Consider the following 27,130-nt stretch of genomic DNA (forward strand, 5'->3'; position numbering starts at 1 on the left):
GCCAGTTTTTACATGTACAACTTGTTCTCTGCACACTTTGATTAATGAAGCCTCGGTTCTGCTGTTCTGTCCCACCAGCTGGTCACCTGCCGTCCAGCTGGAGGTCTGGCTCTGATTAGAGGACCGGAGTGAAAACCAGCAGCAGAGAACCAGACCTGAGTGAGAACCACTGCTGTCCAGTCCAGTAAAACACAGTCAACACATCCTGGAATTGTTCAATTTAATTTCATTGGTAAATTCAATTTATCACTTCCTGAGGGCGGAGGAAAATGGATGAGAGAGGTCGAACAGTAGGAGAGAGAGACAGAGAGAGAGAGAAAGAGAGATTTCCCTCTAAATTGAGTTAGGTACAATCAAGATCCACTCTAGGGAATAAAAAGAAACTCTCTCTCTCTCTCTCTCTCTCTCTCTCTCTCTCTCTCTCTCTCTCTCTCCTGTCCAGGGTCTGATCACATGACCCCAGACTCACAGTGATCTGGATCATGTGATGCATCATTAAAGGAAACACGACAAATAGCTTCAGATCATTCTGTCTTCTTCATCTATAATGTTACTGCACAGCTGGATCAGTTCAGGGCTGAGGCACACACACACACACACACACACACATGCACCCACACAGACACACACACAAAGACACACACACACACACACACACACACATACACACACACACATGCACACACACAGACACACACACAAAGACACACACACACACACAAGGAGGACGTAGTGCAGGGTAAAGACTCAGTTTACCACCATTTTAGGCCGACATAAATCTCTATGACTTGAATCCACAGCACACATCATAATAAATATTATCCCACTGATGGAAGTTATTGGAGGATGGGTCGTTGAAGGACAAATAAGTAAAGGATAATGTGCAGTGAGTTGGTCAGTAACCCAAAATAAGTCCTGGTATCGGGTAGATACCAAAAATATTCATCACCTGACACAAAATATTGATTTAAAATTATTTTATTACAAGCTAAAGTCATTTACAAGCTAGGTCACCAGGACTGTAACCATAGAAACATCTGTAGCTAGCATCCACGCTACACTGTAGCAGGACGGTAACCATAGAAACATCTGTAGCTAGCATCCACGCTACACTGTAGCAGGACGGTAACCATAGAAACATCTGTAGCTAGCATCCACGCTACACTGTAGCAGGACGGTAACCATAGAAACATCTGTAGCTAGCATCCACGCTACACTGTAGCAGAACTGTAAACTGTAAACAAATGGGGTCAGTTTCATTCAGCCTCTAAGCAGCAAAGTATAGTTTGGTTTTCTCTGAATAAATTAAATTAATTACATTTCTGTTTGTCTTCACTACCCAGGCAGGAACGTCTTTCTGCCTCAAGGTGGCGTCGGTTAATTTGATTAGATATAAACAAAACGGAGCGAACGTCCTGACTGCAGGTGATGCGATCAGGTGATGCGATCAGGTGATGCGATCAGGTGATGCGATCAGGTGTGAAACAGCGATCTGCTGTTCAGAAATACCAGACCTCAGAATGTCTTCATTGGCCAATCAGAATTGAGTATTCAACAAAGCCGGCTAATATACATAAATGAATGCGTTTCTTAAAGTATAAGAGTTTTATTTATATTGGAGGTTGTTTGCCACATGATGATCGCCACTGCAGCTCTGCACACACACACACACACACACACACATCCACATCACATCACATCACTCTCTATTCCAGACAGACTCCAATGAGGTCAACAGCAAAATCAGCATCAGTTCCTACATCAGCAACATTACAAGCAACCAACAGTAAGGAGGTCAGAGGTCAGAGGTCACAGCAGCCTGAGAAAGGTGGAACAAATATTCCTGTGAGCCTGAATGAGCACGATGACAGAGAGAGGAGAGAGAAAGAGACAAGAACCAGGAGGAAAAATGTTTTTTTACCAGGGCAGGAAAGTAGGTAGACAGATAGATGGACGGACAGACAGACAAGCAGACAGACAGGCAGACAGACAGACAGGGAGACAGACAGACAGACAGACAGGCAGACAGACAGACAGGCAGACAGACAGACAGACAGACAGGCAGGCAGACAGGGAGACAGGCTGGCAGACAGGCAGACAGACAGACAGGCAGACAGACAGGGAGACAGACAGACAGGGAGACAGACAGACAGACAGACAGACAGGCAGACAGACAGACAGACAGGCAGACAGACAGACAGACAGACAGGCAGACAGACAGACAGGCAGACAGACAGGGAGACAGACAGACAGGGAGACAGACAGGCAGACAGACAGACAGACAGACAGGCAGACAGACAGACAGACAGACAGACAGACAGGCAGACAGACAGGGAGACAGGCAGGCAGACAGACAGACAGACAGACAGACAGGGAGACAGACAGACCTCCCATCTCTGTCCTAGATCTGAACAGCCAGTTTCCCTGGAGAGAGACAGGCCTCAAACCAGCCAGGACAGAAGTAAGACACTGAGGGGGAGGAGAGGAGGAGGGAAGGAAGGAAGGAAGGAAGGAAGGATGGAGAGAAGGATGGAGGGAGAGAGAGAATCAGGGAGCGGTGGAGAGAGGGATAAAATGGGAGATGGATGCATACAGAGAGAGGGAAAGATGGATGACGATGATAGAAAGGCTGGGAGGCACGGAAGGAATAAAGGATGGATGGATGGAGCGAGGGGAATAGATGGAAAACAGGTGATGGAGGGAAAGAGGGGTACAGAGACAAAGAGAGAGAAGGAGCGAAGGAGCGCAGCGCCTCATAAATCAGATGTCAGAACAAGCTGCATTTAAAACAGAGTGATGATGAACCCTGAGCCTGATAATGAAAACATTTGTAAAAATGTCAATTTGGTTCTCCGTCTGTATCAATGGAGGCTGGAGACTCAAACATCTGAGGAGGGCGGGGCTAGTCTGAGGAGGGCGGGGTTAGTGTGAGGAGGGCGGGGTTAGTCGGAGGAGGGCGGGGCTAGTGTGAGGAGGGCGGGGCTAGTCTGAGGCGGGCGGGGCTCGGGGAACAGCAGGCGCAAGTGGAGCTGGTTTCTCTGAATGTGTCCTAAACTGGTTCTGAACTTACATTACAGGGAGGAAATTTTCCATCTGTCTTGGAGATCGTGTATCAGAGAAACATGATCTAACTTCTGGTGTTGCACAATTTTTGCACAATTGTTGTACATTGCTGTAGAGCCAAATCATGCAGATGCCTTAAGCTCCCTCACTACTTGTCTATTGGCTATTAATGATTGGATGAGTACAAATTTGTTAAAACTAAATGAAGATAAGACAGAAATCCTTTTGGTCGGCCCCAAAGCCAAAAGGGAAGACTTAAATTTAGATAATTTTACAAAGACATTTTCAGTTGTTGTAAGACCTGTGGAGCCCTGACTGACTCATCAAGACATTTTACGGAAGCAGTTCAAAAAATTGGATCAAAACATGTGAGTGCAGAAAAAACAGTGAGTATCAGATAATGAGGAGTACCCCCCCACCCCCCCCCCCCCACGTCCTGACGTTGATGAATGGGAGTTTCGGCTCGCTCTGCTCTCCGAGGAGGGAGTCCACCTATAAATCAGATTCAACATTCAACCACACAAAGTCTCCGTGTGGAAACTGCTGAGCCGCTCTGAGCTTCACCTCCGTCACATGACACACGGGCCGGGGCCGAGCAGCGCTTCCCCACAGCCTGGATGCATATTAAGTAGGGCTGCAATTAGCTGAGGAACAATCACATTCCCAACGCTGATTACTGCAATATTTACGTGGCAAGAGGCGGTTTGGGAATGCGGTTGGTTTTTCTCTCAGAGGGGAAGGAAGCTGCTGCAGAGTCTCCGGACTGCAAATCAAGCCGGATGCAATCTGTCATTTCAAACTGAGCGGAGATTATGAAACAGCATCTCATGTCCGCATGAATCACAAAATCATATCGCAGTAGGAACACTGAGCAGGAGAATCTCAGTGTGGTTCAGGGTTTTAGTCAGTATCGTCCACCGCTGCAACTCGGATCCGAGAGCAAAACACACAAAGCCCCGCGGTCACGTGTCCCGACAGCAGTTAGAGCTTAGCGTGTTTTCCTGCTGACGCTTCAGCTCAGAGTGCAGCGAGTTCAAAACATTTCAACTGTTAGCAACAGAGAGCGACGCTTCAAACGGGTTTCCAGTAATCTAACAACTAGCAACTGCAGCGTTCCCCACCTCAGAAACCTGCCGCCGCCGCCGCCGCCGCCGCCGCCGCCGCCGCCGCCGCCGCATGGCTCGCTGTCCATCACTGTTTTATAAAGCCATGCAGGCTGTTGGTCTGGTTTTAAAACAGGAAGCTGGTCTCATTCAGATCCAGCAGACTCAGACTGCAGGAGACGCTGCAGGACTTTCACTATTTCTGATTTTTTCCAATTTGTGCGAAGAAAAATGAAACGATAAGGAAGAAAAATAAAAGTGACGACATTCTAACTTTAAAAAGTAACTAATAATGGATTGCAAGAATTGAAAAACGAACATGTTAAGTTAATAGTTATCACAAAAAAGTAATCAGAGTACTGTAAAGCATTACAAAGTACAGTGTGACACGTCACTCCCTTGTGCGCTGTGGATGCAGAGAGTACACTGTGTACACAAGACCAGACACACACACACACACTAAACACACACACACACACAGACACACGCTTGTCCAGTATACACACACACACACGTCTAACCTATTTAGCAGAAACAGCCAGCTGGTGGCTGCTGGTGACATCTGTTCAAACCCAGTGGTGGAGCATGACTGGCATGGACACACACACACACACACACACACACACACACACACACACACACCCTTTCCCATCGTGTTAATCAGCGGTGAGGAGAGGAGAAGCAGGGCAGGAGGATTCTGGGAGACGCTGAGGAGGAGATTCTCCCTGAAGACAGACAGAAGTTAAAACATCTGAACCTGTTTCAGGAAGTTTCTAGAAGTTGGCTGCAGGTTTCTCCAGGCTGCAGGACTGAGGTTAGACCGCTGTGGGAAGACTTTCAGGTTGTCCAACAGCAGTGAATCGATTCAGGACCCGTTCATCTCATTCATCTTTGTAAAAATGAAAATCCTAAAAATGGTAGCCGACAGCACTTTGAGCTCCACTGAAGACCAGAGGAAGACTGTGCTGGTCTGTGTGGATGAAGCAGGGCGGAGACACATGAAGGTTAGAAAATAGGACAGAGACTATTGGTCTGTTCCACTCTGCCAGTTTCACTGAGCTCTACAAACTCTGCTGTCTGCAGAGCGAGCGTCTGTCTGTCTGTCTGTCTGTCTGTCTGTCTGTCTGTCTGTCTGTCTGTCTGCCTGTCTGTCTGCCTGCCTGTTGTCTGTCTGTCTGTCTGCCTGTCTGTCTGTCTGTCTGTCTGTCTGTCTGCCTGCCTGTTGTCTGTCTGTCTGTCTGTCTGTCTGTCTGTCTGTCTGTCTGTCTGTCTGCCTGTCTGTCTGCCTGCCTGTTGTCTGTCTGTCTGTCTGCCTGTCTGTCTGTCTGTCTGTCTGTCTGTCTGCCTGTCTGTCTGCCTGCCTGTTGTCTGTCTGTCTGTCTGTCTGTCTGTCTGTCTGTCTGTCTGTCTGCCTGCCTGTTGTCTCCCTGTCTGTCTGTCTGCCTGCCTGTTGTCTGTCTGTCTGCCTGCCTGTCTGTCTGTCTGCCTGCCTGCCTGTCTGTCTGCCTGTTGTCTGTCTGTCTGTTGTCTGTCTGTCTGCCTGTTGTCTGTCTGTCTGTCTGCCTGTTGTCTGTCTGTCTGCCTGCCTGCCTGTCTGTCTGCCTGTCTGTTGTCTGTCTGTCTGTTGTCTGTTTCCCTGCCTGTCTGTCTGCCTGCCTGCCTGTCTGTCTGCCTGTCTGTTGCCTGTCTGTCTGTTGTCTGTTTCCCTGCCTGTCTGTCTGCCTGCCTGTCTGTCTGTCTGTCTGTCTGTCTGCCTGCCTGCCTGTCTGTCTGTCAGCAGCTTCACCTTCAGTCTGGATCTGACCTGCTTCCTACACTCTTCCTCTGTGGCCAGCAGCAGGATGAAGAGGAGGTCTGGACCAGCCTCCGCTCTCCTGCTGGATCCGCTTCAGCAGCACAAATCCCCGAAGCGGCTCGGGACTCGCTGACAAACGACGCAATAAATACTCTTCTACATTCAAACCCACAAGGCTCCGCTCTGTTTACAACCGAAGCATGTAGGTCACTTCTGAAGCTGTGGTGACGACAGCAGACCCGAGTCCAGATCCAGTCAAGACCAGGTCCGAAGGGTCGAGACCGGACGACAACCTGCCTGAGGAACCCAGACTAGCTAAATCAGCTTCATCTTTTAAATCACTTCTCAAAACAGACTTTTATCAAAAAGCTTTAAAGGATAAGGCCGGTGATTTTTAATACATTTCTTATCGTCAACAAATCCTATGAAAATAACAAAATCAACAATGCGTTTGCTCTCCTCCCGTTACTTTCTGACTTCCCACGTTCCGTTTTTAGCCGTCAACCCGGAAGTCATTGGCTCCAATTGTAAGCTGAAAACCTTTAAATACAGCTCACAAAGACATAGTTTACATTTTAAAAATCTCTAACTGTTACCATGAAAAGTCAGGCTGTTGTAGTTATTACCAAATCAAATTCAAATGGGAACAAATTCTTCATTACGCCGGGGACTATTTTCTGTGCTACGGAACTACTTTCCTGAGATGGAAAACGTGTTTACGGTCGGCTTATTAAGTCGTTTGAGGAAAAAGTCGGCCGGCCCGGTGCATCGTGATGATGAAATATTATATTATATATTTTAATAGTTTTATAATACAATGCAGTTCTATGGCTGCTGGGACATGAGGCTGCACTGGGCACCGCTACATGGACGAGACTTGTTAGCAAAACAAATTCATTGCTGATTTTGTTATTTTCAGAGGATTTGTTGACGGTAAGAAATGCATTAAAAAACACCGGCCTTATCCTTTAATCCTGCTCTGATTTTAGACAAGTTGCCTCATTCATTATTGAATTCAAATTTTTTTTACAAGATTTTGATTTATTTATTGTCATTTGTTTGCCTTTTTTTTTATCTCTTTGCTGTATTTATTTTCACAGTACCTTCAGGTTTTATTTTGCACTACATTCCTTCCTTGTTCCTCGCACTTGTTCCTTGTTGTGAAGCACTTTGTAACTTTGTCTTTTCCAAATGTAAACATGATGCTTTCAGAGATGTAGATCTATCTGCAGGAGCTTCAACATGCAGCTGATCAATGCATAGAAGTTTGACTAATCAACAGAAGTTTGACTAATCAACAGAAGTTTGACTAATCAATAGAAGTTTGACTAATCAACAGAAGTTTGACTAATCAACAGAAGTTTGACTAATTAACAGAAGTTTGACTAATCAATAAAAGTTTGACTAATCAACAGAAGTTTGACTAATCAACAGAAGTTTGACTAATCAATAGAAGTTTGACTAATCAATAGAAGTTGGAGGACCATTCAGACGACACACAGCTCCAGTCTCTTAAACAGAAACTATCTCCCGGTGGAGCAGGTGGAGAAAACATCTGAGGAGTTTTAGATAGCTGTGAAAAAGTTTCACAAAAAAAAAAAAAGAAATTCAGGAATGAAGAGGAGATTTCTTCTTTCCTCACTGCCGCCTGTGTTTTTTGACATTATACCGTAGAAATGATGCATGTAGTCAGGCTGTCAGAATTAATTTCAGTATTTGAATTTCAGTCAAATGTCAAAACTCCAACCTGCCCGTCGAATGTGTTTTTCCCCACAGCTGATTGAACCGAGTGTATTTGTGGCTCATATTTCTCTAGAAATATCTCGGTGTCTTCCAGCAGCCTGCTTGAAATCTTCTGTTTTCTAGTATTGAATTAAACATATGTTTTGTGTTGCTGTAAATATCCAAATATCGATTATTGGTCTCCTTGATTACTAATAATCGGTGTCTGTATCGGCCCTGAAAAACCATATCGGTCGACGTACCTTAGACCGCTGATCCACCCGGACGCCCCAAATTTTATCATTAATATTCCAATTTCAGTAGATTTTGACTGACAGAGTGTTCTCATGTGTTGGGCGTCTTCACAGCTTCTTACCAAACTGAACAAAACATAAAGGAAGGCAGCCTGCACTGAGGCATTCTGGGTGTTTCCTGCAGTGGGACGGACAGACAGATCGTCCTCCCTGTGCTTTCACTATCAAGACTCATTAAACTGCAGTAAATTATCCATCAGGGAGCCGCTGCTCCACACAGAGCACAGGGAACGGAGGGGAAATGTTTAGGATAATAAATCACAGTAAATTGATGCTGTGGGATGAAAAAAGTCTGTATCTAGTGATGTCTAGTCTAGAGCTGCAATATCTGCATTTTTATATCCATTTTTATAATACATGCAGTCAATGGGAGAAGTAGTGAGAATGAGAAGCGTCCCTCCAGTCCAGAAACACAACAGAACACACTGAGCCTCAAAAACCACATTACAGCAAAAGGTAATATAGATTCAAAACATAACTGATCGTTTTCCATCATACTGATCGATCCAGCTGAAAAAACTGAAAATTAAATAAATATATGTATATGTATATATATATATATGCATGTCTAATCACAGAGGAAGGGTCACTGTGCTGAAAAAGACCAGAGACCAAAGAGTCCAGAGAGCCAAAATGAAACGGTTTTGGTCAGAATCGATCAGTATGATGGAAAAATAGGATCCAGGTGTTTTACACTTTTAAAAATTATATTGCAGGTCAAACTGAAACTGTAAGAACTCTCAAAATAACTGTTGAAAGAAAGGTATTTTGTCCGTCTTACGCAGCTTTACTACGCACTTATTTTGTAGCAATTTAGAGGAAGTTGACAAGGTTAAAAACACTTTAGATTCGGCCAAAGCTGTTTTCTCAGGACTGTGAATGTCACGGCCTTTATCGCTCCGCCTGCAACACTGAATCAGCTCCAACTTCCAGGAGAGAAAGAAAGAAAGAAAGAAGGAAAGAAAGATTGTGTCGGAGCTGAAGACCGGACTGAATGCTGTTTCTTATCTTCCCTCAGCATCCTCTGCTCTCTACAGTTCAGTCCAGGAGGGAAGTCAGACATTTTCGTTTGAACTTTTCATTCCCGGTGAGAAGCCGCCGCCTTGCAGACCTGCGATATTTAACGTGGAGGAAATTCACCAACAGCTGCTCACTCAAAGTGACAGCAGAGACGAGGAGGGGCAGGGAAACGCCTCGACGACAAGCCGGCAAACAGAATATCACACACACTTTCTTTGTTTATATGTAACTGTATGGAATAAAGGCCTGCGACAAGAGACACACCGCCATGTTGGAAGCCACTGCCTCTCTTCCCACCGGTGTCCCACTCTTCATCCTGACAAAACCAAGAAATGTCTCATTTCTGTTCAGTGCTGTGATCGAGCTGATCGCTCTGCTCAGAGCGTCCATGTTGTTCGCTGTGAGGCCGACTGTTCCCAACATCAGGGGAGTGAAGCTCGCTGCCTCGTCTTCTCAGGCCGTGACACAGCAGCTCAGCTGAGAGCGCCGCTGCTAACAGACAGAGCAAGAGGTCAAAGGTCACGAGGAGCGTGACATCATTCTCATCGCTCTGCAACTCTGGACAACAGAACGCTCGGCCGGTCTGAACCGGAGGATGCAGGAACATGATTTCCACCAAGGAGAACAGAGCAGAAACCCACTGCGTCTCGACTCTACAAATACATTATTATATATTTAAACAATACATAAACAGCTGTACATCTGAAAAATATTCACCAGAGAAGTCCATAAGTACAAGGTACTGCTTTATCTTTCTCATGTAGCCCAGAAGACGCAGTCTAAGATCTAGATGTTAGTAAACTTTCCCTGTTAAACCCTATGGATCCTGGTTTTAGCCTCGATGTCTAGAACCATTTAGTCTTTTAAAGGGCTAATCAACCTAAACTTGCTCAGTGGGAACGGTTTATCATCTCGTCCCTGAGCTCCGCCTCCAGAGTTTCCAGGCCTGTTGTCACGCTGATGTGATGCACAGCAGCTAAAGGTGAGACGAGTTCAACTTGGAGCCGCAAAACGCAGCGTGTCAAACAGCAGGCGGACAGTTTGGAGGAAACACGCAGCTGATGAGACCAAACCAGAAGGCAGTCGGACCGCAAACCTCTGGCAGTGCTGAATGAATCCCAGACTTCCTCCTAGAACTATTCTCCAACTTGCTGGATCAAATCTCTGTCTCCGTCTGTTTCATCGTCACGGCTAAAAAACAAAAATTGTCTAATGATGGAAATCCCAGATCCAGATCAACACTAACTGACTGACTGACTGAAAACCAGGCACAGGTGAGTTAGAAACAGTCTTATAGCCTTAGATGTGAAGGTCTCAAGTAGAGTACAGTACAGTAGAGTACAGTAGAGTACAGTAGAGTACAGCAGAGTACAGGTTGGAGATCTTCACGCTGTCCAAACAAGCAGGATGTGAGGTTTCTAAAGCCAGATTCACACTGGCTTTGATCTGTCATCAATTTCACTGATTAAAGGAAAACTTCACCCAGAAATGTAAACTGTGTCATGTGATCAGCCTGCAGGTCTGGGTCCGCGCACGCCACCCTGTTTTTTATAACAACGGCTGCAGTGAAGATTTGCCCTAAATAACGGTTTCAGTCTCGGTCTTTTCCGCTCGCTGTGCCGCCGCCCGGCTTCAGAACAGCTGGACTGAGCTGATGGAGGACGTTTATGGATGTTTTTTTTTGTTTTGGATCTCTAAAGAACCGGAGCGACTGAGTCCAGCTGTTGTGGAGAAGCTGCAGCCTCTCTGTGTGTTTTATGGACTAACAGACTTCACCTGTTTCAGCTGGCAGGAGGGGAAGGAGAGAGACTGAGTTTTCATTTTTGGGTGAACTACTCCTTTAAATCCACTTCAGTCCTGAAGGCAGGTGGAGCTGAAGGAGAGCAGACTAAAGAGGGATTTAGTCCTCTTCAGTCCAGACAGAGGAAGACTGCAGTCTGCTGGGCTGAAGACTGAAGAAACACCTTCGCCTCCTCCATCACAGATGTTACAGCAGGGTTTATCAATACATCAGGCCGATATCGACCCGTTATTAAATATCAGATATCGTCACCTCTGATATGATGCGTATCGGAGATATGATGCAGTGACACTTTCGTTTCTTTGCACATTTTATTTATTCATTTGTTTTGGTAAATTAACTCTCCCAGAGTTTCTACCGCTGAATATAATGAGAATTTCATCATCCTGGTTTCAGCGGAGAGTTTTATTTTCCCATGATGCTCTAGTGTTTCAGAGGCTTTTCACCCTGACAAGAAGAAAACTGTGGAGGAAACACTGAATACTGAGAGTGTTTTGGTCAAATTTACAGATATTGAGCATCGACACAAAATGTCAGCAGCATCAATACCATATTGATGTCAATATCAGCTTTCGAAAACACATACTGTTTGAACTACAAGAAATTAAAAGTACAATAACAACAGATGGAGCAAAATATTCCATAGTGATCAGACATGAGATGAGTTTTCTCTGAGCTGCAGGGAATCGAACCCTCGACCCTGCAGACAGAGCCTCGCTGTCACTAAGCAACGCAGGAGCACATGACCAAGTGGTGCTGGGGTTTGTTGTATGATGCAGCATGAAGGCCGTCTGTAAACACGAGCTGAAGGTTATATTTATATCTAAACGCTCCTGCAGGCCGCTGCCTCGTCTAACCTGTTCTGTGAAATGTAACACAAGAAGAGATGAGACGATAAATCCAAATTCAATATATCACAATACAAGAATGTGTCAGGAACATGAATGGTGATATCAGCTCCATGTTATTCTGCTGTCAGGAACATGAATGGTGATATCAGCTCCATGTTATTCTGCTGTCAGGAACATGAATGGTGATATCAGCTCCATGTTATTCTGCTGTCAGGAACATGAATGGTGATATCAGCTCCATGTTATTCTGCTGTCAGGAACATGAATGGTGATATCAGCTCCATGTTATTCTGCTGTCAGGAACATGAATGGTGATATCAGCTCCATGTTATTCTGCTGTCAGGAACATGAATGGTGATATCAGCTCCATGTTATTCTGCTGTAGTAATCACTAATGAGACTCTTGACCATCACAGTTTCACAAGCTCTCCATCCAAATTATATTATTGTCACTTTGTAATGACATTTTTAAATTGTTGTTTACATTCTAGCAGCCAATGGCATCGCTGGAAAGATTTGAGTCTCAGAAATAAACAGAATTCTGCACAGTCAGACTTTGTTGTCACTGAACTTTTATTGATCACATCGTATCCTGGCTGTATTGATCCTGAACCTCAGATCACGAATTGAATCATATCGTCAGATGAGTGTATCGTCCATAAACAGAAGTCTAGTGAGATCAGATGAAGCAGCGGTCTGCAGACAGGAAGCTGTCATGATGCGTTCTGTGTCGTAAAGCCAAGAGTCGCTCAACCAAACCTGCTGCCACACACACACACACACACACACACACACACACACACACACACAGCAGACTGAGCAGGCAGACAGAGGAAAAACATCAGTTTGATGTTTCTCCATCTGATAAATGATCAGATTGAACACTGAGGTCTGTTCATACTGTAATACTCACATATTACTGTTATATTCCTATAGAAACCTGTTCTCTGTGACAGTGGTATCTTTTCATTTCCTATGGCTAACCCTCCATATATAATGTTCCTATAATACTCCTATAATATTCGTATAGGGTCAGATTACTAATGATACTACTATAATATTCCTATAATGTTACCATAATATTCCTAGACACTTACTGTCTGTGATACTGGAATTATACAGACCATATGGTACTTTATGGTATTTATTTATTCATCTCCTATGGATGTGATATCTATCACTATACTTCTATAATATTCCTATAATATTACCATAATATCACTATAGGGACTATATGTCTGTGATACTCAATAGTGGGATAAAGGCCTCATGGTACTTTATGGTATTTTTTTTATTTCCTATGGATGGTTATCACTACTATACTTCTATAATGTTCCTATAATACTCCTATAATATTCCTATAGAGACTTCACATAGGGTCTTACTATTACTATTCATATAATATTAGCACAATATTCCTGTAGAGACTTATTTTCTGTCTGTGATACTCAATAGCATGGTTATAGAGACCTTATAGTATTTTTTTTATTTCCTATGGATGGTATCACTAATGATACTCCTATAATATTCCTATAGGGACTTATCACTAATGATAAGGGATGAGACTATAGGCTACTATAGGCATATAAATGTTAAGTGCAGAATTCTGTTTATTTCTGAGACTCAAATCTTTCCAGCGATGCCATTGGCTGCTAGAATGTAAAAACAATTTTAAAATGTCATTACAAAGTGACAATAATATAATTTGGATGGAGAGCTTGTGAAACTGTGATGGTCAAGAGTCTCATTAGTGATTACTACAGCAGAATAACATGGAGCTGATATCACCATTCATGTTCCTGACAGCAGAATAACATGGAGCTGATATCACCATTCATGTTCCTGACACGATATGTATTGTCACATTTGTTGCATTGCAATATATTGAATTTCGATGTATCATCACTACTATGCTATAACATTCCTATGATATTACCATAATATAGAGACGTCACTCCTATAATATTCCTATAGGGGCTTATTGTATGTCTGTGATACTCAACAGTGGGGATATATGGACCTCGTGCTGCTTTATGGTATTTTTATCTCCTATGGATGATTTAACCATGAGACTCCTATAATATTCCTACAGGATCTGGTTCAAAGCTTCCCTGTGATATTATAACAGCCTCCCTCTAGACATTGTTACAGGATTATTATCATCACAGCTCCTTTGTCGTGTCCGTCCAGCAGCAGCTGCTGTCTGCTCTGTAGCATCATGTCGACATGCAGCAGGCCTCGTTAACAACAATACTATAAACACACTGCGTTCATTTCATACAGGCGACACACCGATACCGAGCAGCATCACACCGCGAGACTGTTTACCAGGCCGCTATCTGCCGGAGCCACATCTAGAATATTGATCATATCTATAATATCTATAATATCCATCTGAGATGAGACATCATGTCGCTGCTCATCCTCAGCATCACAACAAGCAGACAGACAAATACAACATGATGCAGTAAATCCAGCTGCTGCTGCCTGCAGAGACAGAGACAGGAGGAGGAGGAGGAGGAGGAGGAGAAGACAGGAGACAACAGTCTGGGTTTTTCACAGATGAAGAATAAAAGCAGGAACCTACCGTGTGGCTGCAGGGTTCAGATCCCGCCGGCGGCCTGTCTGTCTGTCTGTCTGTCTGTCTGTGTGTCTGTCTGTCTGTCGCTCTGTTGTTGTTGTTAATATGAATATTCCTGTGTGATAAACCCGCTGTCTGTCTCCGTCCGTCTCTCTCTCTCTCTGTCTCTCTCTCTCTCTCTCTCTCTCTCTCTGTCTCTCTCTCTCTGCGCCACGGGCACCAACACCCCCCCCCCCCCCCCCCCCCCGGTCCTTTCAGACAGGAGTGCGTCAAGTCAGACAGTGCAATACCGGAAGTACGACGATTTCGCCTTCAAAATAAAAGCGCAAAATGTAGCTATAGCGGTTTTGCAATCGCGTCAGAAATCAGAAATTCCCCCGCAGCCACCAGGCGTCTAACATTTTTAACTTTAAGCATTAGTTTGTTTTTCACCTTAAAATCAAGGTAGCATTCAAGTAGCCCACTGAACTTATGTTGATTAGCCGTTTAAAAGACTCTAAACGGTTCTAGAGGTCGAGGCTAAAATGAGGCTCCATAGAGTTTAAAAGTGAAAGTTTAGTAATGTCTAGTCTAGACTACGTCCTCTGGGGTAAGTGACAAAAATAAAGCATTATCTATACATAAGGACTTCTTTGGTGCATATTTTTGATATTTAGCCATACATTGTTTAAATATGTAGTAACGTGTTTGCTGCATGGTGTAAAACTCGGGTGTTCGTTCCCAAAAGGAAAGATCCTGGGCTATGAGAGCTAAAGCAGACACAACCTTTAAACGACGTCTACTGCTTGACAGCATTAAAGAAAAAAATAATTAACTTCATGGCTTTTCCAAAACTTTTCTCCCTTTTACCATTTTTCATAACTTCTCCAGGCTTTGAAAATACAATTTTAAAATTCCATGACTTCCAGGTTTTCCAGGAGTTTGGGAAGCAGGATCTGTATCCAGCAGCTAGAAGCAGAGAGCAGCTGAGTCAGCTTGTTGTGGTGTGGCTGTAGATCCATTCAGTAACGTTCTCAGTAAAAGTGAATAGTGTGATAAGGTGGATTTGGTTACTGTGACACAGTAAACTGTCTTGTCTTTAGCCCTAGTCTCTACTCCAAAACACTCTGAGTTGTAGCTTGAGAAGAGTCAGCTCAGTTAACCTGAACAAACTGTTAGCTAGCTAACTAGCCGGCAAACACACTGATGTTAATGTGAACACGCTAACGCTAGCCGCTACTAGATACGTTAGCTAGTGTGCTAATCAGATGTGTTAACAACAAGACAGTGATGGTTGAAAGATATTGACACAAATATATATATGAAAATAAGAATATTGCAATTACGATGTGATTCAACTGTGATTCATATCATCACAAGTTTTTTCTAGTCATACATGTTTAAGAACTTTAAAATTGTAAAAATGAAAGGTTTTGATCATGGACCAAAGATTACCTGCAGCTCTGTAACACTTTGTTCACAAATTCATGATTAATTGTTCAGCTGGTTAGCCAGATACTATGTTAGCTAGCTAGATACTATGTTAGCTAGCTAGATACAATGTTAGCTAGCTAGCTGACATTAAACACTAAATTGATCAGATGGATGTTTGTTAGATGGAGACAGCAGTGACAGTGAAGTTGTTGTTACTGTCTTGGTAGAATGTGCAAATTAGTTGGCAAACAGATGCATTAGGAAATACTTTTCATTCACTAAATGTGTTGTACTGCTTTATTAGTTGAGGAGCTACAGAAGGTTTGTAGACATCTCATCTCCTCCATGGACTCTGTTGCTGCTCTTGGTTTGACCGGTCAGGAATCTGGTTTTGGCGTCGTTTGGATCGTTTGGAGTTCAATGAAAGTGAACGACGTCTGAGGAGAAATAGGTCCCATGGGAACTTTCTCTGAGAACAGCAGGTAAAAAGGAGAAAGGGAACGCTGGCTGAACATTCACTGGGCTCAATTCTCCTCATGTAAATACTCATTACATTAAATACAAATCACATCAAGATACTCATTACATTAAATAAAAATCACATCAAAATACTCATTACGTTAAATAAACTATAGTACCATATTACTCAACAAAAAAAAATGTAGCAAAATGTGTTAATCAATAAGGGTTTTATTTTGAAACATCACCGGAAGTGATGTTGCATATTCTGGCATGCTTGACAACAGTCACTGACATGACGTCAGGAATCAACCCCCACCCCCCCACCCCCCGCTTCTCCAAAAGATGCCATTCATATATTATTTGACGTTTCAATAATTGATAACTGTAAATAAAACGAACGTTATCAATATTCTCTCACTCTTTGCAACATTTAATTTTTATTCCAGCAAACTGTCAGTCTGAAGATCCTGTTTGATCCTGTTTGTCATTTTAAACTACAGACTGTATGGAATGAATGAAGCCTATTGAATGTGATGCTGTGTGATTTTATGTAATGGATTCTGTACTTATGTTTAATATCTACGTTAAATCCTTAAGCAACTTGTTATTGTGTACATATATGTTATTGTTTATGTTATTTTTTTGCTATTAATTAAACCTGTTTGTTGTCGCTCCCTCCTGTCAGTCTGTCAGTCTGTGATGTTCCTGTCTGTCAGAATCGGAACACTGTGGCCTTTAACTGAGATTACGTGATTCCTGTTCCTGTGCCAGCTGACGGTCCGTCTGATCTGACAGAGCAGAGCTGTCAAGCCACATGCAGTTAGACCGGAGGGAGAGTGATTTCACCTTCAGAATAAAAGCGTAAAAGTCCGATTTTTAAGAAAAGAACAGCAATAACCCTATCCAAACACTCAATTATTACTATACAAACATTACAGAAATATGTTTCAAAACTTGTGTGTGACTGACAGCCTTTAACTAGAAAGTAACTGCAGAACATTTCAGTGCTTTTATTCTGGCTGACTTCAGATGAGATACTGCAGGCTTTAGGACTAACTGCCACGGCTGAGGGTTAAATTGACTGTTTCAAGGTCAGAGTCATCCTGTTGTGAATATATATTTATAATATTTTTTTTGGGAAAAAAACCCAATTCTACCGTTCATTTAGAGATCTCCTAGTCTATAAGGCTTTTATTGTGGAAATGTTAACCGGATGTCTTCTATATCACTCTGGCTAGCTTGACACGGTTTACAGCGCCGTGCTGTAGCTCCATCGGCTGCATTGTTCTGTGTGAACGACCTGATACAGAGCCAGCAGCCTGGACCAGCATGCACCTGGGTGAACTGGTTTCTCACCAGTTCATCTGACAGAGCTGGGGTTCCCAAGCTGCGGTCCGCGGCCCTCAGGGGGGCCGACCGGGGTCCTTTATGTTTCCTACCCTCGTATCGTCTCACTGTGTTCTTACCTGTTATATTATGGAGCCTCGTTTTACTTATGTTTAGAAACCGTCTGAGCCAAATATCAGTCATGTGACCTGCTGAAGTGTCCATGAGCAACACCAGACTGCTGTTGCAACAAAGTCATCTGGTGAAACAGTGTCGGTGGATTTTGGGACGATCTGACATCAGACATACACTGTGCTGTGTGTTTTAAATACAAGTTTATTAAAGATGATCCAGCTCAGTAACAACACCCAACTCAAAATTCAGCGCTAAGAAACTTATAAAAAATGAAATCATGCAATTCCAAGGCCTTGACTGGTCCGCTCCGCTCCTCCTGCTGGCTTCAGGTCTTATGTACACAGGTTCACTCTTCTTTACAGAAATCACTGTAATAAATTATATATACAGTCCTGTCTGCGCTCAGGTTCCTCCGCCAGTGGAAACCTTCACTCTGCAGCATTGGAGCCGGTGTCTGCAGGGAAACATGAAGAAGAAGAAGAAGAAGAAGAAGAAGAAGAAGAAGTCATGTGAAGGTAAAGCAACAAAGATAACAAGGACAGTAGGCTTGGGCCGATACTCCATAATATCAAATATCTCAATATTTTCTGTGATATCGGATCCTGCGATATTGAATTCTGCACAGTCAGACTTTGTTGTCACTGAACTTTTATTGATCACATCGTATCCTGGTTGTATTGATCCTGAACCTCAGATCACGTGTCAAATCGTATCGGGAGAGAAACAGATCAGAGAGATTCTGCTGCAGACTGAAACGGAGAAATGTCGACTCACTCTTCCCGTCACAGGCGACGATCTTGACCTTGTCGACCTTCACCAGGTCGGTGACCTCCCTGAACTCCACGTCGTTCAGCACGAACGTCCACACGTTGTCGCAGAACCTGTAGGTGTTGAGCGACCCCTGCAGGACAGAAACAGGAAAAGTGCTTATTAACATGCATATTAGCGGTGTATTAGTTCATTATTAGTCATTACTAGGGCTGACCCGAATGCTTCGAAGCTTCTACCGTTGCCATGGTAATCGACGTCCAAATCAGCATTCGAATGCTGCGTTTTTTTTTTGTTTTCTTTAATTCATTGGACGAAAAGTTACAGTTACGGAAACGCAGGTAATTCGCGGGTAATTCTCACTGAAGCTTCGAAGCCCCAAAAATGGTATTCGGGACAGCCCTAGTCATTACAAACCACTTATTAGCAGCTTATTCTACAAGTAAACCCCATAAACTGGCTTTTCCCTCAACAGCCTCCTCATTAGTGCTTACAGCAGTCAGTGAGGAAGCTGTTGAACATGACTCAGGCTTTCAGTCTGCTTTGCTCAGTTATAAGGTGCTAGTGTCACATATTATTGAGGGAAATTATTAAACTATTGAGCGAAACTCCATAGTTAATAGTTAATGTGTGTTCCCTGTTCTGAAGTGTGACTGGTCAGAATACAGAGTGGTCAGATACTGCGCTCCCTCTCTGGTAAATGGGATGTGAATGAATTCCAGCAGCGACTTTTTCTTCCATCGTTCCAGCATGAGACACCAGCCGCTCACAGCAGCTTTAAAGGTTCAGTCTGTTATTTGACTGAATTTATTTTCCACATGTTTGAGACTCGTCAGGCTGCTGTATGAACAGTTTCTGTTCAGGATGCACAGATGCCACTTTTTCAACGCCGATACTGATTACGAGTACGAAAATCTAAGTATCGTCCGATACGAGAGCGATCCGATCCGTTAATTTACTGAACGGCGTGGCGGTATCGAGATAAAATCCTTGTTTTTCCACCATTTGAGAAATACAGGCTTCTATGTGCCACAAACGCAGAAAATCAAAACAGTTTGCTTTTATTTCTTACATGTCACTCGTGGCTTTGGGTGTCGGATTTCAGTCTTGGGTAAAATCTCTGACAGAGATGTTCCACTTCAGCCTGGCATCAGCGCCGCTGCAGCCTAGTTTCTGTCCTCTAAATTGAACAGCCTCATTTTTGTCCCTAAAAATTTGTGTTTTTTTTGGCATTGCATCAAGATACAGTTTTGATCTGATGTTTTCATGTTATTTAACCAGGTGAGTCTCACTGAGATGTCCGTCTCTTTTGCAAGGAGCAAGAGAGCAACAAGCTGATATTACAGTATAAAATACAAAACCACAATACAACTTACACAAATCCATTCTCACTGAAACAGCTGCACTATACTGACTTCAGCTGAGGAGCCTCAGGTGAAGCTGCCCAGCGTGTGTCTGCTGGTTATTAATAACACAGCGCTGTATTGATGTGAAGGACTCGCTCACCTTGAAGTTGACTCTGTTTCGGACCCGGTTGGCGAGCGCCGTGTTGATGGCTTTATCAAACTGAAGCAGAACCTGCAGAGCGAGCTGAGGCGTGATCTGCTGCGTCTGAAACACACACACACACACACACACACACACACACACACACACACAGAGAGAGCGAAAAATGTCCATCATAACAAGTCATTTGGTCTTATAGTGAGCCTTAAAGGAAAAATCCACCCATCAACAGCTTGGATTACAAGGTTCTATGTGACTGTTTTATTATCAAAATTGAGTTATCCACATATTTATGATATTGAATGTTTTATTATATGTGCGTGTTGGTGTTCAGTGTTCCTGCACAATTTCAATGTCAAACTTCCAGACTTTTCCAGACCTGAATTTCATCCTGCCCCAACTAACACCACGACACATACAGACAGAACATAATACTAACATAATACTAACATAATACTAACACAATACTAACACAATACTAACATAGTACTAACACCACCACATCACTCTGTGGATGGAGTTTATTCTTCACACTGACAAATATCACAATATGTGAGAAGAGATGTGCAGCTGTATGCATGTCGGGACAGTGTAAGAGCATTTTTCCATTATTTTCCAAACTCTTTTGTGCAATTTCCAAACTTATCAAGACCTGGAAAAAGCCAAATCCCCTTTCCACACAGTTCCAGACCAGTGCAGGAACCAGGCTGCTATTCTCTAACATCCTCTAAGGTTTCATATTTAAAAAGATAGAAAGTACACAACAGTTCCGCCAGCTGGGATGTTATTGATATATGAACATATAATATATGTTAAAGTCTGACGTCATTAATACAGTAACCTCAGCCTGCAGGTGAAAACCACACAGGGACAGACTGATGGAGTCCAGCAGTGTTTCCCTCAGAGACCAGACCAGTCCGTCAGACTGAAGCAGCAGGTTTACAGTTACATCACGTTTATCTGTTAAATTCAACCGAGCTGAATTAAAGCTTCTGTTTCCAGCTCGAGCTAAAGCTTCAGGTCTTGTTTCTAGTGCAGAAAGGTTTGATGCTAATTAGCTTGTTAGCCACAAGCTGCTCTGCTATCTACCTGAGAAGTGGAGCAAAACTCCAGATGGAACAGGAGTCAACCTGCTGCCGCGAGACATTATGAACAAAACAACGCAGATATTTCTGTCTGTTTCATTTGCTTCAGTCTCGCACAAATCACTGTTGGTAGCGAGCCAGACTGAAGTCTAGCTAGCTTAAAGCTAACAAACAGTACTGAACGCCGTCGGTCCCGTGAGCAGCAGGCTAAGCTAGCTAGCTGCAGCTCGCCTCAGCTGTTGTTACCTGGATCAGCTCGTCCAGACTCTCCTGCAGACTGTTCCCCAGCGTGGTGTTTCTGTACAGCTGGTACGCCATGACGACTAAATATTAACTAGCTACTAAACAACTGGAAATACTCTACAAGCAGCGACAGCTAGCTAACCACTTCCCTCCCGAACTAGCTAGCTGGCGTACGGCGGATCGGTGTCAAGTTAGCCAGAGGAAAAGACTAGGGCTTCCGGTCGCGATTTTCAAAATAAAAGCCTTATTGAGGAATGGCGTTGGAATATCATTACACAAACACTATAACAACAAACAACAACAAATCCCCTCTGCCCACTTCCTAGCCCTCGCTCCTGCCTGTTCGGCCCTGAGAATTGCCTTCTTTATTTTGTTTGCTTCTCATTTTGTTGGTTAAACTTGTTCCAGTGTTGCGCCCATCGTGTTATATCTCTATGGTTGCGCCTCAGATCAGCCTTAGCATGGCCTTACCAGGCTAGATCAGCCTCAGCTGAATGTCTAAAACTTAATACTAAACCTTTTCCAACAATTTTTTTTGAATGATACAAATACTTTAGTTTCACTGTAAAATGTTCAGTGTTTATAGTCATTTTTGCTGTTTTTTAAATTCAAATATTGAATTATTATTCTCTTGCTCAAAGGTGACACATTTTTCGATTTTATTTTGAAGGCCAAATCGTCTCTTTCCGGTCTTACTCTGGCTAGCTTGACGCAGCCTCTAGACTGACGTTTTCGCGACGCAGAGAATCTACGGAACGCAGAAAGGACCAAAACATACCGAGACTACTGTGTTGTATTAGTGACGGGTTCACAGGTAAATCGCTGTTTCTCTACACTGCGGCTAGTTTTATACACTAGTGATATTATAGTATTGTATGTCCAATAGTTCTACAGCCACAAGTTGTTACTCGAGTGAAACAGTGATCCACCTGCAGCTGATAGGATATTTGATGTTGTGGTTGACACAATTCGCCACTAGATGGCAGCAAGAGCCTGAAGAGTAAAAACTGAACAACAGACTGGACAGAAAACTAAACCAGGGAAGAAGTTGAAGGTCCTAAATCATCTCTAATGAAATCTCAGTTCTTAACTAAAGTTTCAAGCATCAACACAACAATTTATTTCTCTTAGTGTTTCCATTCCAGCAAGTTCTTACTCAGTACCTTCTGTATTTTCTGTAACTCCGTACTCTTCCTCTGTCTGGATGGATTTTAAATTGGATATTAAATTGGACAATTTGTTAAAAAGTACGACTTGTTAAAAAAAAAAAAAAAACCTAAATGATATTTTTCTGTATTTTGAGACACCCTACATATATTCTGACCAAATCTTTATTGCTCATCTGTTCATTATTTTAGTTCAATACCACATTGATAAAATGTAATTTGCCATAGAAGCCTCTCTATCTGTTTTTCTGTCACTGAGCTTCTGGAGAAACGGATCTGAAGCTTTTTACTTTCCTGTCAAAGTGTTTCTTCTTTTTTATTTCTGTATTTTTTCTCTTTTTTACTTGTTTTGCAGACACAGTTTGATCTGCTGCTGCAGCTCACACTGATGTGAACCTCTGCTGTTCAAATGTCATTATCTTATATTGTATAATATAATATTATTAATATCTGTGTGATTTTGATTCTGTGAGATCTACCTCACACTTCCACTACCTCATAAAGCAGAGCTGTATTAGTGTTTGAGTTTTATTGATGATTTGTATTTGTATTGAGTTGATTATGTATTTCAACTTTATGCTATATGATATTATTGTTATAGCGTCTAAGTACAGAACAGGATGAATAAATCATTGATCATTTGAAAATATTTCGTGCTGTATAGGACAAAATGTCAAAATCTGATGTACTTAAAAAAATATTATTAACATAAGAGATAAATAAAAGTGATTCTTCCCTTAAAGCTTCATTATTTCATTTTCAAGGAGAAACTCCTTCATTTTATAGGGAAACACTTTATAATCTTTTAACTTTCTTTCATATCATATGATATTATTAATATATTCCTATAGTATGGGGAAAATCACTGTAATATTCCTATAGGGACTTTTAGTGTCTGGTGCTCACTAGTGACTTTATATTGACTTTGTAATAACTTTAATAATTTTTATAGCACCATTGAATGAATGAATTTATTATGGCCAAAAAAAATAATTCATACATAGAATGAAACTCAAAGTGTTTTACATAAATAAACGGTTTAAAACAATTACAAGCAAAAGCAAAATTTTCAAGCAAAATCAAAATTTTCAAGCAAAATCAAAAATAAAAGCAACAGCAAGACAGAAATGAAGACAGTAATTTGTCTCGTAAAATTGAAATTAAAAAGGAAAGAAAGTAAGAAAGATAAGAATAGGTAACTAAAGATAATAAAAAATAGAAATATTCTTTAATCCTGCTCTATTATTTGTACTCTACAATTATTGATAAACGTTTTATTTTCCTGAAGTTTCCTCCGACTGGATTTCGGTGTTCCACTTATTCAAACTAAAAGGTTTAATAAACATAAAGAAAGAGATTCACTTCAAAACAATTCAGCAGCAGGACTAGTTTTTATATATAGTCAGAATCTGCTTTGTCGGCGTTCCTTTATGTGCTAGAAGTGATTTTCAGACTGTTCCTCCAGACGACGGCAGTGAATGGAGAGAGAAAAAAAACACAATTCTCCAGTCTGCTCTACCGGAGCAACAGATCACAGAATCACTGATTTATCATGAGGAAGAGACACAGCAGACACTACCAGAGTCACACAGAGCTTTAATCATCACTTTCTGACAGAAGACAACAGTTCCAGTTTCAGTTTAGACAAAACATTAACATGAACTAACATGTAGAACAACATTACTTAATGTGCATTTAAGATTAACTCATCTTTGTTAATGTTGTTATTCATGTTTAATTCATGTTAGTAAACACAAGTTAACACTATTAACATGTATAACAACATTAATTAATGCAGTTGTTCATGTGTATTTAACATGAACTAATCTTTGTTAATGTTATTCATGTTTAGTTCATGTTAGTAAATGCATTTGCTAACATTCATCAATGAACACTTAATGTAAAGTGTTACCAATTAATGTTTATTCATTAAATTATTTCCCCTAGTTTCCCTACTTTCCCTAGATGAGGAAATAGGTATTAGGAAGTAGGGAGTAGGGATTAGGAAATAGGTATTAGGAAGTAGGGAGTAGGGGGTAGGGATTAGGGTAGAGAGTAGGGAATAGGGAGTAGGGAATAAGGAATAGGGAGTAGGGAGTAGGGAATAGGGGGTAGGGAGTAGGCAGTAGGGGGTAGGGAGTAAGGAGTAGGAGGTAGGGAGTAGGCAGTAGGGGGTAGGGAGGAGAGAGTAGGAGTTAGGCGGTAGGGAGTAGGAGGTAGGGAGTAGGCAGTAGGGAGTAGGAGGTAGGGAGTAGGCAGTAGGGGGTAGGGAGTAAGGAGTAGAAGGTAGGGAGTAGGCAGTAGGGGGTAGGGAGGAGAGAGTAGGAGTTAGGCGGTAGGGAGTAGGGAGTAGGGGGTAGGGAGGAGAGAGTAGGAGTTAGGCGGTAGGGAGTAGGGAGTAGGAGGTAGGCAGTAGGGGGTAGGGAGTAGGAGGTAGGGAGTAGGGAGTAGGAGGTAGGCAGTAGGGAGTAGGAGGTAGGGAGTAGGAGGTAGGGAGTAGGAGGTAGTGAGTAGGGAGTAGGAGGTAGGCAGTAGGGAGTAGGAGGTAGGGAGTAGGAGGTAGGGAATAGGGAGTAGGGAGTAGGAGGTAGGGAATAGGGAGTAGGGAGTAGGAGGTAGGGAGTAGGGAGTAGGGAGTAGGGAGTAGGAGGTAGGCAGTAGGAGGTAGGCAGTAGGGGGTAGGGAGTAGGGGGTAGGGAGTAGGAGGTAGGGAGTAGGGAGTAGGGAGTAGGGAATAGGGAGTAGGAGGTAGGGAGTAGGAGGTAGGAGGTAGGGGGTAGGGAGTAGGAGGTAGGGAGTAGGGAGTAGGAGGTAGGGAGTAGGGAGTAGGGGGTAGGGAGTAGGAGGTAGGGAGTAAGGAGTAGGAGGTAGGGAGTAGGGAGTAGGAGGTAGGGAGTAGGAGGTAGGGAGTAGAGAGTAGGAGGTAGGCAGTAGGGAGTAGGAGGTAGGGAGTAGGGAGTAGGGAGTAGGGAGTAGGAGGCAGGGAGTAGGGAGTAGGGAGTAGGAGGTAGGGAGTAGGGAGTAGGAGGTAGGCAGTAGGGAGTAGGGAATAGGGAGTAGGGAGTATGGAGTAGGAGATAGGGAGTAGGGAGTAGGAGGTAGGGAGTAGGAGGTAGGCAGTAGGGAGTAGGGAGTAGGAGGTAGGGAGTAGGGAATAGGGAGTAGGGAGTAGGGAGTAGGGAATAGGAGGTAGGCAGTAGGGAGTAGGGAGTAGGGAGTAGGGAGTAGGAGGTAGGCAGTAGGGAGTAGGGAGTAGGGAGTAGGAGGTAGGGAGTAGGGAGTAGGGAGTAGGAGGTAGGGAGTAGGGAGTAGGGAGTAGGGAGTAGGAGGTAGGGAGTAGGGAGTAGGGAGTAGGAGGTAGGGAGTAGGGAATAGGGAGTAGGGAGTAGGGAGTAGGAGGTAGGGAGTAGGGAGTAGGAGGTAGGGAGTAGGGAATAGGGAGTAGGGAGTAGGGACTAGGAGGTAGGGAATAGGGAGTAGGGAGTAGGGAGTAGGAGGTAGGGAGTAGGGAGTAGGGAGTAGGGAGTATGGTTTCGGACTCTGGAGATCTTCATCAGGACTCTGCAGCTGAAAGATGCCTCTGCCTGCAGAATCCTGAATAAGCATTTATTAGTGCAGAGCAGCAGATAAATGTGTTCTGAAGTGTTTGCTAATGAACAGATGTGTTGAGGAGACAGTCTGCGGCCGAACGCAAATAAAGGAAATGACACTGTAAATATGTGAGAGGGAAAATGCAATTATTTGGAGGGAGTGTTGGCTCAACATAAAGCGGAACGATTAAACATGATGTATGGACCCGGGAGGCGGGGAGGTAATCACGCCGGCTCCGCTCGTTCAGAGCGTCTTAATGCGGCGGGAGAAACGATGACAAATACAGGAAACAAGCGGGAAACCTTCATTTCATCACTGTGTCACAACGAGTTAGAGGAACCACAGAAGAAGAATCCACATCGCTGCTTCCCACTTCAACCGGTTCAACCAGTTCAGCCTCACTTTCACTTCACCAGCTCCCAGCATGAAGCCTCCTGCCGTCACTCACACTCCTCCTTTCTTTCTTTCTTTCTTTCGTTTTGAGGTGAAATATTTCATCAGCTCTTGTGTTTTTCATCTCGTTTGCACAAATTGGTCCTTTGCTTCTCTTCTTCTGTGGTTTTTGTTCATTATATTTCCTCTCTGTTCTTCTTCACTGTGAAAATAAACTCAGCTGAAGTCAAACTGTTTCATGTTGTTCTTCCCTCTGCTGGTTTGATTCCCCACAACCTGCTGACCAGGAGCCACACACACACACACACACACACATAAAACTCACTTTTATAAACAAGCTGTTTTGTAACTCTTCACCTGTTTTATCTGCATCTTACTTGCTGTCTTTCTACTTTAATTTACAACCAGTATTGTTTTATGTACTTTTTAATATTCTATACATGGCTTTTTCTTTTACTCTTTGTTTTATATAACCTGCTTGTTTTTGTACTTTATTTTATCTGTCTATTGTGTTTTACTGGTTGTGAAGCAAATCTGAATTCTTTTCTTTGTTCCTGAGACTTTCTGCTCGATTTGGGAAACTGACTGAGTGGATTTAATGTTATTATCGCAGGCTAATTAACATTAATGCCACTAATTGGAACAGAACTGTTTGCTGACTGAGATCAGAGGCTTTATGACTGAAGAGTAATCCACTGAAATCACCTCTAAAGTCTATTTGTCAGGACATTCTCTGCGTTTGAAGTCCGCAGCGAAAATATTGGACTGTTTCTGCTCAACAAACACACAGCA

General features: G+C 42.9%; 2 protein-coding genes across 2 annotated transcripts in view; both read right to left on the minus strand.

Annotated features, from left to right (window-relative positions):
* LOC139933085 (OTU domain-containing protein 7A-like) overlaps positions 1 to 14,372 on the minus strand; it is a 74,128-nt gene extending 59,756 nt beyond the window's left edge. The window contains exon 1 of the mRNA XM_078285458.1: positions 14,257 to 14,372. The gene's annotated coding sequence lies outside the window, so the exon portion shown is untranslated. The remainder of the gene's footprint in view (positions 1 to 14,256) is intronic.
* Positions 14,373 to 17,769: 3,397 nt separating this feature from the next.
* Positions 17,770 to 21,370, minus strand: gtf2a2 (general transcription factor IIA, 2). Its single transcript, XM_071917298.2, has 4 exons — positions 21,192 to 21,370; positions 19,861 to 19,965; positions 18,361 to 18,487; positions 17,770 to 18,040 (listed from the first exon to the last, which is right to left on the minus strand). The coding sequence occupies exons 1-4, from the start codon at positions 21,261 to 21,263 to the stop codon at positions 18,015 to 18,017; spliced, it is 330 nt and encodes a 109-aa protein (XP_071773399.1). The 5' UTR covers positions 21,264 to 21,370; the 3' UTR covers positions 17,770 to 18,014.
* Positions 21,371 to 27,130: the final 5,760 nt, after the last annotated feature.

Source organism: Centroberyx gerrardi, chromosome 1 (genome assembly GCF_048128805.1).
Source record: "Centroberyx gerrardi isolate f3 chromosome 1, fCenGer3.hap1.cur.20231027, whole genome shotgun sequence".
Lineage (NCBI taxonomy): Eukaryota > Metazoa > Chordata > Actinopteri > Beryciformes > Berycidae > Centroberyx > Centroberyx gerrardi.